At 45.7% G+C, this 13,864-nt stretch overlaps 1 protein-coding gene across 1 annotated transcript in view; it reads right to left on the bottom strand.

Moving 5' to 3' along the window:
• The window catches only part of LOC133350800 (leucine-rich repeat-containing protein 69-like), a 61,908-nt gene that overhangs the window by 24,314 nt on the left and 23,730 nt on the right, over positions 1-13,864 (bottom strand). The window contains exon 2 of the mRNA XM_061565542.1: positions 2,740-2,939. Coding sequence (XP_061421526.1) covers positions 2,740-2,939 — 200 coding nt within the window. The remainder of the gene's footprint in view (positions 1-2,739; positions 2,940-13,864) is intronic.

Here is a 13,864-nt window from a genome sequence, read left to right as displayed (position 1 = left end):
CACTCACTCACTCACTCCACACACTCACTCACACTCACTCTCTCACTCCACTCACTCCACACACTCACTCACTCCACACACTCACTCCACACACTCACTCTCTCACTCACTCACTCCACACACTCACTCACTCCACACACTCACTCACTCCACACACTCACTCCACACACTCACTCCACTCACACTCACTCACTCACTCCACACACTCACTCCACACACTCACTCACTCCACACACTCACTCCACACACTCACTCCACACACTCACTCCACTCACACTCACTCACTCACTCCACACACTCACTCACTCCACACACTCACTCACTCCACACACTCACTCGCTCCACACACTCACTCACTCCACACACTCACTCCACACACTCACTCCACACACTCACTCCACTCACACTCACTCACTCACTCCACGCACTCACTCACTCCACGCACTCACTCGCTCCACACACTCACTCACTCCACACACTCACTCACTCCACACACTCACTCACACCACTCACCTCCACACACTCACTCCACACACTCACTACCACTCCCACACTCACTCCCCACTCACTCCACACACTCCACCTCACTCCACTCAGCATCACTCACTCCACACACTCACTCACTCCACACACTCACTCCACACACTCACTCCACACACTCACTCACCTCACACCACTCACTCACTCCACACACTCACTCACCCACACACTCACTCCACACTCACACACTCACACACTCACTCCACACACCACTCACTCCACACACTCACTCACTCACACTCACTCACTCACTCCACACACTCACTCACTCCACACCTCACTCACTCCACCACTCACTCACTCCACACACTCACTCACCCACACACTCACTCACTCCACACACTCACTCACTCACACCACTCACTCCACACACTCACTCCCTCACACACCACTCACTCCACACACTCACCTCCACACACTCACTCCACTCACAATCACTCACTCACTCCACACACCACTCACTCCAAACACTCACTCACTCACACACACTCACTCACTCCAACACACTCACTCACCCACACACTCACTCCACACACTCACTCACTCCACACACTCACTCCACACACTCACTCCACACACTCACTCACTCACACTCACTCACTCCACACACTCACTCACTCCACACACTCACTCACTCCACACACTCACTCACTCCACACACTCACTCACTCCACACACTCACTCCACACACTCACTCCACTCACACTCACTCACTCACTCCACACACTCACTCACTCCACGCACTCACTCGCTCCACGCACTCACTCGCTCCACGCACTCACTCGCTCCACACACTCACTCGCTCCACACACTCACTCCACACACTCACTCCACACACTCACTCCACTCACACTCACTCACTCACTCCACACACTCACTCACTCCACACACTCACTCACTCCACACACTCACTCACTCCACCACTCACTCCACACACTCACTCCTCACTCACACTCACTCACTCACTCCACACACTCACTCCACACCTCACTCCACACACTCACTCCACTCACACTCACTCACTCACTCCCACACTCACTCACTCCACACACTCACTCACTCCACACACTCACTCACTCCACACACTCACTCCACACACTCACTCCACTCACACTCACTCACTCACTCACTCCACACACTCACTCACTCCACACACTCACTCACTCCACACACTCACTCACTCCACACACTCACTCACTCCACACTCTCACTCACTCCACACACTCACTCACACTCTCTCACTCACTCACACTCACTCACTCCACTCACACTCACTCACTCACACTCACTCACACTCACTCACTCTCACTCACTCACACTCACTCACTCCACTCACACTCACTCACTCACACTCACTCCACACACTCACTCACACTCTCTCACTCCACACACTCACTCCACACACTCACTCACACTCACTCACACTCCACACACTCTCTCACTCCACACACTCCACACACTCACTCCACTCACTCCACACACTCACTCACACTCACTCACACTCCACACACTCTCTCACTCCACACACTCCACACACTCACTCCACTCACTCCACACACTCACTCACACTCACTCACACTCCACACACTCTCTCACTCCACACACTCCACACACTCACTCACTCCACACTCTCACTCACTCCACACACTCACTCACACTCTCTCACTCACTCACACTCACTCACTCCACTCACACTCACTCACTCACACTCACTCACACTCACTCACTCTCATTCACTCACACTCACTCACTCCACTCACACTCACTCACTCACACTCACTCCACACACTCACTCACACTCTCTCACTCCACACACTCACTCCACACACTCACTCCACACACTCACTCACACTCACTCACACTCCACACACTCTCTCACTCCACACACTCCACACACTCACTCCACTCACTCCACACACTCACTCACACTCACTCACACTCCACACACTTTCTCACTCCACACACTCCACACACTCACTCCACTCACTCCACACACTCACTCACACTCACTCACACTCCACACACTCTCTCACTCCACACACTCCACACACTCACTCTCTCACTCACACACTCACACTCACTCACACTCACTCACACACTCACACACTCTCTCACTCCACACACTCCACACACTCACTCTCACTCCACACACTCCACACACTCACACACTCTCTCACTCACACACTCACTCTCACTCACGCGAGTCAGGGAGTGCATCTCGGCGGGCAGCTCGCTCAGCGCGTTGCTCTTCGCGCACAGGCGCTCCAGCCACGGCAGCTGCCCGATGGCGCCCGGCAGCCGCCTCATCTTCTTGCTGCTCAGGTTCATCGTCTTGGCTCTGGCTCGCACGGCCCTCAGCAGCGCCGGGTCCGAAGACGACATCCCCTCGTCTCGCGCGACTTGGTGTGAGAGAGACAATGAGAGAGACAATGAGAGAGAGGGGAAGGGGTAAATACAAAAAATGCCCTCCGGTGTTTCTTACATCGCCATGGCAGCGAGGAATGCCAGCCGGTGGCAATGTGGGCCCCCGTGTGTTTGTTGCTCCTCAAAGACTCCGTCATTGAGTCAACAGTCGGTGGTGCCGCTAGAAGACATGTACGCAGCCCGCGTGCGAGTGTGCTCTGAGCACAATGTGCGTGTTGATGATGCACATCTCTGAGCGGCTGTGTCCTTCACTGCGAGGCCCGCGGGCCGCTAGGGGCCCCTGACAATACACAAATAGTGAAAACACCCCATCATCATCGTGCTGCTGTCAAACCCCAATGGTTTCAAATGTGTATCTGTTGTCTTATCGGATAAAGTGGCCCCCTCTGAAAATTAGTTAAGAACACCATTTTAAAGCGATCTCCGGTCATGCTGACTAGCAGTGGATTTAGGCGAGCGAACGAACAAAGACGGTCAGATGCGCTTCTGTGGCCGTCTGGAACTCTCTTCCTACCGATATTGGGAAGCCACTGGAGTTATGCACTTTTAAATCATCGAGGTTAAAAACTAATTTCGTTACAGCTGCTAGAAATGTGTAATCTGCTGTCCTTACACCGCACCTCCGATTAGCACGGTTGGCTTCGTACGGTGCGAAAGAAGTTCAACATAAATACATACAGCCCAATATAACAAACCCGGGACCAGGTGCCCTCGGAACTGGAACTGGACTCACTACCATACTCTCGCAGGGACAACGACCGGGAGCGTGGTGTTTTGAAGAGAAGGGGATAAATCAGAATCTGAATATTGTGTATGTATTTACTGGACATGTGTGAAGAAGAGCTTTATAGCTCCTCGGATTCCTCCAGTATAACCAAATCTTCTGATTTAAAGATACATTTTCATGTTTTCTTATTTTTCTTCTTCGTACGGATGATGTTGTTGATGTAGAGCCAACATCTATGTTTACCTTGAAGGTGGTTGAGCTCGACGAAACACGAAGCGAAATTTTAATAGGAATGAATGTCACTCAATTTGGCGTCTCCCAATTTTGTTTCCCATCGGCAGAAGTGTAACTGTTGCATTTATTTATACTGTACTTGCTCATCCAGTGGGTCATTTTTTTAAATTCGCCCAATGTTGCCCAATTCTAGCCATGTTACAATGTAACAGTCAGTATCAGTATTCGACTTTTTAAGACAGTTAATGAATGTTGAGATTAAACTTTATATCATGCTGTACCAGTCATTTTTAAATAAACTGTAAATAATGAATACATTTATAAAGCGCCCTTAAACAATCGTTCTCAGGGTCGCAATGCATGAAAAGGCGGAAATAGTTCAACATCAACCAAGGAAAGAAGACGTGAGAAAGCAGTTTGAAAATATCTAAAGAGAGAGAAAGCCATTTTAAGGTTTATGCATACAATTCACCGTTAACACAGCACCGTTACAATTAGTCAAGTAAAATTAGTTGGTTATACTGCTGCAATGTCAGTGGTGCACACGTACAAATAAAAAAAAAGATAAACACATTCGTTCAATATGTTGAGCGTTTTTATTGTTGAGTGTGTATCAATAGTGTTAGAATCGATTCAAAATAAAACGATTACATTTTTGGGTTTTTGATCTACAACCTATAACACTTATATTGCACATACTGTCAGTTACACAAGAATTAATTTAAAAGACTACTAAAATCACGTATTATAACCACCAATTACTGAAAAAACTCGATGACAAAGCACTAATATAATTGGTTGTAGTTATGTGTTTCTGGAACTATAAATTACGTATGTTTTTCCATAATGATTTTGTCTTGAAATATTTCTGTATATAAAATCGCCAACTAAAATCACTCCATGACATTTTTTTCCAAACAGACGATACAATTATCGTGGATATTATACCGTACGATGTATCGTAGGATCGCCATATCGCGGCGACCCTACACTATAAACACGGTACTCGTAACCAGCGGTGTTAAAATTCACTGCATTGTCATTTTGCAGATTGCAGTGCCGACGACGAGACACTGGATGGCGGGAGTGCTCCATTGGTGGCTCGCAGTGGCGTATTTGTGTTTGTTTATGTATTTACGCTTGTTTACCCTAATATATTGTTGCTATGTGTATTCCCAATTGAGTAATTTGCAGTTAAATATTTCAGCATTGGGGTGTTGAGTCAATACCAGCTAAATTGTATTGGGTTTTTTTTCTTTGAAAGGAAACTGGGGAATCCAGAGGAAACCACTGCAGAACAGGGAAAGAACATACAAACTCCACACAGAAAGCCGCCCGAGTTGGGAATCGAACCCAAAAACTCTTCTTGCTGGGACACAGGTGTTACCACTGCCACTACTCTGCCGTGAAGTGTCCGCCAGTGGCCCGCGGGCCAATGGTGGCCTTTAGTGCGGCCCCTGACTTGCGGCCCCCGACAATACACAAATAGTGAAAACACCCCATCATCATCATCATCGTGCTGCTGTCAACCCCCCAATGGTTTAAAATGTGTGGTGGCCCTCACACTGATGATGTCTTATCGGCAAAAGTGGCCCCTCTCTGAAATTTAGTGAAGAACCACTGCTGTATTGGGAAACTCCCATTTGGCTTTCTAAAGTATTACATTTGCTGGGCAACATCGCGGGAAATCAACAATGTAAAAAAGTAAGGAAGTGTAACATCTATGTATTGATACAATACAACAACGTAAAGGGGCAGCCTCACAATTCATTTAGAGATTAAGCTCGATGTAACTCCATCTGGGGGGATAACTGTGGTGTACTCACTTATGCTGTTTGGTGGACAAAGGCGGGGGGGGGGGGGGGTAAAAATAAAACTTGAACCATTGTTTCAACTCCTGCACTAGGATATCAAAACGGCCACTTCTGAAGTCCAGCATGCTATAACCATTGCACCACGGCAGCATCCACAACCATAGCACATTATATTCAAAGTGGGTTTTTTTTCTGCATGAATTTCCAATACAAGAATTTGGAGCCCAGTAATAACTCGGACAAAAGTTGTAAGTCAACACAAACGTTTATTGCCGTGTGTTGTGTGAGGGTTCTGTACGTTTCCAACAAAAGGAACAGCACTTTTCAAAAAAGATAACCACCACATTCACGAGTAGCCATTCTCTCCCCCCTATGCTATTCTTGTGTATGTCAATATGTTCGGGAGTTAAATGCCAATGTCAAGGTCTGCTGGCCGCAAGAGGACTTCGAGAGAGTGTGTAGTTTTGCTATTCCTCCGTTGAAGGCGCACAGACGACAGGATTAGTATATGGTCCATGGTTTGGGTTTTACGGCCGCATTCGCCCTGTGGCTTGGCCTTTAATTATACTTATAGATTTGAAGCTTTCGTGACTGCAAGGACTTCATGCTCTTGGGTTTTTTCGGTAAAGTCACGTAGGTAAAAAATAAATAATAAATATAATAGAAATACTAATAAAAGTAAAATATTTATTATTTTATTTTTATTATTACTTCTTTAATTTTACGTTCATAAAGGAGATGTTTGCTTCGGCCTGTTGATTTTCTGATGCGGTTGATGGTTACACCAATGTCTTCGAGGAATATTAGAACCAAGAGGTGTGATGTTGGATCTCGAATGTATGTAGAACCTCTTTCACACCATACGTAGCCAACCGTATGAGGTGTTCCATTCCATTTGACACCACTCTTACAGATCTGGGTGAGATTCGCGGATGGTGAGAGTACGATACCAAAATGGGGTTTGTCAAGGCTTGAGTCTGCGACGAGGTACATTGTTGAGGGTCTTGGTTGATGGGTAGGTTGTCATTGCCAGGAAAATATGTCAACTCCCTTGCAGTTTGCAGGTCTCTGAGGATATTTGGTGGCAGAATGTTTGTGAGAACAGAGAGCCAATGGATTGGTGTCAATTTCTATGTTCCAGTTATGATGCGCATTGCATTATTTAATTGTGCATCTAACAGTTTTGTGTACGAGCTCCTGGACCAGGCTGGATCACAGTCCTCTACCACTGACTAGATAAGTGATAGGGTGGCACTTTGAAGCAAATCAGTTGAGATGCCCCAGGTCGCTCCTGCAAATGTCTGTTGCTGGGTGATTTTTGAATTGGCATTTTCACAGATCTGTTTTATATGGGCCTGAAGGTCAGGCTTCTATCCATGAACTCCTAGATATCTTGGAGTGAGGTCATAGGGCACTGGGCTACCACAGAAGGACACATCAAGGGTGCCATCTGCTGCATGATTCTTCAGGTGAAAAGTGGTGGTTTTGCAGGGACTTGGTTGGAGACTCATACACGAACTTGCATATATGAGCCTGCAAGATGATGTACATTGCAGCTCACATATATATGTGTAGTGAGCGACTTCCGAGACACGACGTGCAGAGCGCTCCTTGTTTATTTTCACACCTGACAGGCATAATCACTGAGCAACATAGATATTGGGCTATGCATGGCTGACCCCACTCATACAGCCCCATCGCCGACGTTTAATAATATAGCTGGCTGACTAATACAGCGATGACGATGATGGGAGCCGGACAGCGGATTGGCCATGCGGCCGGATGATGAAGAAGAGCTAACGGCGAAGACAGTGACGGCAGCCAGCATCTGGACCTCCACGACAGCCCCGAACCTTCGGTTACGCCCCCCTTATATACTCCTCGGCGTGGCGAAGCCCCGCCTCTGGCCATGCCCCCTTCTATAACCTTCGAGCAGGTTCCCGGAGCTTCCCGACTGATCCCCGCCTCTGACCTTTAGCCCAGTTACGCTCCGCTTTTATATAACCCACCCATACCTGTAATTATCCCTCCTGGTCAACAGATGGCACCCTGCCAATACATATGTAACAGGTGTGGTTATGGTTGTGAGCTTTGAGGTGGAAGACAAGAGGGATATTGGCCTGTAGCTGCAGAGTTTTCCGGATCTGGGGCTTTCAGAATGGCGATGACTTTGGCTTCCATGATTTTGAGAGTTTTCCTGTCCTGTGTATGAGGGTGAAGAGGTTTGCAAGCCGTTTTTTGCCCATGCAGTCCCAGGTTCTTTAAGAACTCAGGACACAGGCAATCGTATCCCGGTTTCTTGTTCGATTTTGTGGCCCGGCTGGCTGCTTTCACTTTAGCGACAGTGCATGGTCTGGTTAGATCTATTTGCTTGCGGGCATTGACTCAAGGTGATGATGAGTTGTTTCCAGACAGCTTGTTTGGTGAGCTTTGCCCATTGGTGCCTTTGAAAAGGACAGCAGTATTCACAGACATTTTTCACAATGAGTGGAAACTCAGTGCTAGGGCAGAAACAGAGTTGTTGTGCTGCAATGCATCCCCTTAGACCACGGTCCACTTCGGCAATTTTAGGACAGTCTGCACTGGGAATTGTTTGCCTCAGCATTTCCCAATATACAAATCTCGTTGCCGAAACATTGGACAAATGTGATCGCAGCTCTATCGAGTGAGCACCCGTGATGGTGACTTACAATCAGATTGCAGACAAGGATCATACAACTGCTATCCAATGGCACCCTCTATTTACTTGAAAATAAATGTCAGCCTCAAGTCCCCTGTATGAGTGCAATGTGCACGTAATGGTGTGTGGGTGTGGTGTGGTGCGACGATGTGGTGTGATGGGTAAACGATAAGCATGATCTGCTTCTGAGCCATTCAACGGATGCAGCTCCACGCTGCAATGATTCCTTCGAGAGAACACACTCCATTCCACTGCAGGCCAAGCTGTCGTAGTCCCTCATGGTTAATGCATTGCGGGTGACGGTTGACGGCAACAATTGTCCTAAAATGTCCATGGTGGATGATTATCTACAAGTGCTCGCAGCATCTGAGAAGTTAGCACCAGGTTGCCACTGCTAAATGGTGGGATACTTTATGTATGTAGCCAATTGTGCTAATCGGAGGTGCGGGGGAAAGACAACAAACTAAACACAGAAAGCAGTCCTACAAATTTCGTTTCCAATCTAGATGATTTAAAAGTGAATAGCTCCCAGTGGCTTCCTAATATCGGAAGGAAGAACGTTCCATGTTGTGAGATATAGCGACCAATGTGGAAACTCTCGTTCCACCTTTACCACACCTGTCTCACAAAACGGGTGCCAAAAGGAACTGAGAATGTTGAGGTATTGGAGGACCTTGTGCATGGACCTATGAATGTGCATTTATGACAAGGAGATGACAAGTTTTTGAGGTAAAGTGATGTATGGCAGGGCAGGCATGTGATGGAATACGTAAAACACTTCTGAGGAGAGATGTCAGTTTAAGTGTTAAGAGACAGGCATTTGAGGCCAGAGTAATGTCTGTGTTAGTGTATGGGTCAGAGAGTTGGACTTTAAACACAGGTGCATAGGGCAAGATGCTAGAAATTGCAAAGCAGGACAAAGTAAATAACTTGAAAGTTCACATTAGAATACAGCAAGAGGGTGCTGTAGATAAGGGGGAAGAGGGGAAGGCAGTTGTGATTGGTGGGACGCATGTGCAGGATGGAGGAGGGCACATTGCCAAGACAGGCATCGGAGTGATTCACAGATCTCAGAGGTCAAGGGGAAGACCAAAATCCAGATCGTCGTGCGATGAGAAGAGCAGAGACCATGGTGCGAATTAGAAACTTGTAGAGCACCTTTAAAAATACTCCGAATCAACAGTGGGTCGCCACCTATTCCAGCCTTTGCAATTTATCATTGTTACATTATGTACCACACCATATCGTGAAAATATTACGCGCCCCTCAATAACAAATGCGATGCAAAACATGATCTAGTCAGTTCCTGTTTTATTAGAGGCGTTACTCCGAGCTGCAGTCCACCACCCCGCAGTGCGGTGTACTGCAGACATCACCAGCTCACTGCGATTTGGACGAAGCTTCGCTCTGTGTGTTGTGCGTGGGAGGCTATGTGCTTGTGGGAACCCATCCATGGAAAGTAGCAGATAATGCTTTCATTGATCAACCGCAGTGTGGACATCCTGAGGTCATGTTGTCGATTAGGCTGCTAAGTGGCTTGATATCACTGATCCTCGATTGATTTTTATTCTGAGTTTCCATTGCTTACGGTGTCATCCTCATGGGGATGTGGATAACTTTTTTTTTACAAGTGTGTAACTACTGTGGTTTGGGCTTAAGCTGTCACAGAGGCACATGATAAGAATACCTTGTTTTTCTATATGACACCGCCTAGCTGTCAATATTGCTTAATTCTGTGCATGAGGTCTCCTCAGTACATTTTATACAGTGTGCTGTATCAGAGCAGCGTGTACTTGCTCATCCCAACTGACTTGTTCACGTCTCTCACGTAAGACTTCATTGCTGCACACTTTGCTTGCGATTGAAGTGAAATGGTAATTGTGTATACTTGGGCATACATCGCAATTCCTTAGCACACTGAAATGCCACGTGGAAGCTACCGTTGGGTGGAGTGAAGCCACTGGCAGAGCCAGTGGGGGGGTGGCACGTGCCCCTCCAATGATCCGATCGAAATCCCTAATTTCGATCGGATCATTGGGGTTTATTAGTAATAAATCGGAATTTTGCGACCCCCACTGCCACTGTGTAGCATATTATTACGTGCCAGTGACTCTAGGAGATGATAGGACAATCGTCAATAAGTAACGGCAAAGCAGTTATACGTGACTCACAGAATTGTGCGCAGTTGTCTATACAGTTCACGACTTCCCTGAAGGCATTCTCCTTCAGCGAGCGCGATGCCGATCACACAACGCGGTTCGAATTCGACTCTCGATCGATGTCTGTGCCATCGCCGCATACGCATCGAATAAAAAGCAAGGGACAAGTCCTTCCTTACTAACAACTCCTCTATCATTTTTTATTGCTGGAGGGGTTGCCCCCCCTACCTGAAAATCCTGGCTTCGCCATTGTCTGAAGCCACATTGCCAGCTATGAATTCACTTTTTGCCGAGCGCCTCTCAGTAGATCAAGGTACCAGTGGCATGAAGGAATTTCATTTGAGCAACTCATTTCAAAAATGTAAGTGGATTTATTTCAAGAGCAACTTTTAACCGTTGTTTTACACGTACATTTTTAATTAAATGTGAAAACTTTAGATTTCGTATTATCCTCAATTATGTGACATCACAAAAATTACCTGAAACATCACACGAGAGTGAATAATTGGGAATTATATAGCTTGTTCCGCACCTCCTTTCATCTCCAAAAGAATGACTTAAATTCTCCCCTTTTGAAATACCTCGCAACAAAATTGCGAGACTCTTCGCGTGGCCGTTGCCTGCGTGATAGGCCCCTTACAGCACCAGCACAGCCCCGTCTCTCTGGCAGCAGCGGCGGTGTGGGAGGGATACCCCCTGAAATCTCGCGCTGCCTCTTCCCCGGTCTACCCGCTGAAGGATTTCCAATACGTTTTTGTAAGGGGATGTTTGCGTGTGGTTTTGCGAAGGTCACCATTCCGCTAATGCATCCCCCCCCCCCCCACCATCGGACGAGTATTGATTACATGGGAGCTTGATAAGGGGTTGGGGTGGTGGTGGTATGCTCACCACATTGCATTTGGTTTATTTAGTCAATAAGTGTAAGGTTAAGTGCTGCTGTTGTTAGCATTTAGTTTTGTGATAAAGTTATGCAACACAAAAATCAATGGCCAAACAGCTTTTCATAAGGCGAACCAACTCAGCAATAATTTACAAATGAATGCACCTTGAAATTCATACGTCATGGCACGAAAGAGGAATGATTTTAATACATGTTTACTTTTTATATACGCCAAAACAATGATTACACTTTGAGCACTAAAACGAGTTTGTAATCCGATCACAAAAAGAGATTTAACTCGAAAACAAAACATAGCATTCTCGATTTTGTTCATTGCAGCACAGCTATTTCAGTTCAACACGTAGGCTTCCGCGACTAATATTATCCATAATAGAGGTGTTGGTGCTAGATCGCGTAAATATAAATGTGTCGTTAAACCCACCACCACCTGACACAACCAATTAGTAAGGGTTGTCACGTTAACAAAACATGGCAATTCGTTACGAGTACAGCACGCCGGTGTGTTGGAGAGTAAACGTTGTGGGTTTACTCCCCAACACACCGGTGTGCTGTACTAGTTTACTAGTAACGAGTTGTCATGTTTTGTTTACGTGGCAAAAACCTTACTAATTGGCTGTGTCGGGTGGTGGTGGGTTTAACGACACATTTATATTGCATTGATTGTAATTTCACCATCGAAAAAAGCAAAAATGTAATAAACCTTTAGAAATACAACGGCGAGAATCTACACTCTAATGCTGTAATGTAGCAACCCGCGGCTGGCGTGATCATTTGCTCCGTCATTTGTGATTTTCATAACACGTCACCAGTACACACCTGAAAACAAACACGCCGAACACAAGCGAATAAAGGAACCAAATGTGAGATAGATGTGACTCGCTGTTCAATACGATGGAGAAACATGATCGCCAACACTGACAAAATCTTCACCTCACTGCGAATACTGCGCATGTCTGCACATCATTCACACCGTGATGCTTTGTTCAACCAGGCAACACAATTTTTATCATGGAAATTGCAAATTATATGACTTTTTTTTCCACGGAGAAAAATATATAACAGTCTTATATCTAAACACCTAACAATGTAATGACCCAATTCAAGAAGAAAAAAAATCATACAAATAGAATATTACGCGAGTACTTTTTGAGCAAATGTGAAAATTATCTTAACTACAAGCAAATTACGACGCATTTGGTAAAAGGTGCGTTCCTGTGCAATTGAACGTCGTTCCGGGGGCTTTGGCGTTGGCAGTAGGACGTGGTGATGATTAATGTCAACACTCGTTGCTGCTCAGCTGCTGTCACTTGCACGGTGGAGTTCGATGGTCAAACGTGTCTTTACTCCCATATTACATTGCGAAAACTCGGCTTGCTAAATATAATAATTGGTTTTACCTTTTCTGGCAATAAAACAGGTGTTAAGATTTTAAAACACCAAACAGAAGCCTTTTGCAATGAATCGTGTCTACATTAACCACATATATTTGTGGCGAACATGCAAAAAAAACATGCTCTAATAGTATATATACATTGTCTTTGAAACTGATTGGTCCACACCAGACAGCTTTATTGTTTTTGCTGATTCCTTGCAAAAGGTTTCTATTTGTTGTTTTAACATCTTAACACCTGTTTTATTGCCAGAAAGGGTCAAATATATTTTTATATTTTGATACTGGCAAGGGAGGTCCCATGATCGGCTTGCTAATGTTTCGCCTGCAATCGGCCCAAGCGTTGCCAGTTACATTACCGTGAGAATGTTATTTTCCTGTTGTTTCAACATTCAATATCATGTCTTTGAAGTGCACACGTGGTGAATTTTTATTTTACATTTTACCAGGAACGATGAGGGAGAATTAAAGTTGAAAGGATGGTGAGTTAAATTATTTGACATTTTCTTCAGGTAGGCATGTGTTATACGAAGTGTGCTCTTGTTCGATGCATCCAAATCGCAGTAAAATGTTTAGTAAGATATTTAAAATCATGATTGGAGTGGTGGTGCAATTGTTGGCGCACTGCCTGATGAACCCGGCGACCTGTGTTCGATTTCCAGCCACAGCTGACATCATTAGCGAGTGATTATCTGATCCGGACCTGGGCATGGTTAATCAACCCCTGTGGATAACACGGCATGGGGAGGCCTTTCTCCAGCAGTGGATTGAAAAATTAACCCGTAAAAACAAAGTTTTTCACTATAAATCCTTTATATGCGTGGTGGCTAGAGTCCTCTCGTCCTCTGGCTTGAGATGCCTGCCACCATTAAGCAATTGGTAATTAAATATTTTTAAAAAATTCCTAAAAAGTGTAAAATTTAGGAAAAACTTTTTCACGAAAATAAATTGTCACGCACAACGAGTCTGTGTGCAAAATGTCAGCTCGATTGGAT

This window comes from Lethenteron reissneri, chromosome 35 (assembly GCF_015708825.2).
Source record: "Lethenteron reissneri isolate LAM-NWPU_2019-01 chromosome 35, ASM1570882v1, whole genome shotgun sequence".
Taxonomy (NCBI): Eukaryota; Metazoa; Chordata; class Hyperoartia; order Petromyzontiformes; family Petromyzontidae; genus Lethenteron; species Lethenteron reissneri.
The sequence above is the reverse complement of the archived record's forward strand: the minus strand, read 5'-3'. Positions and strand labels throughout refer to the sequence as shown.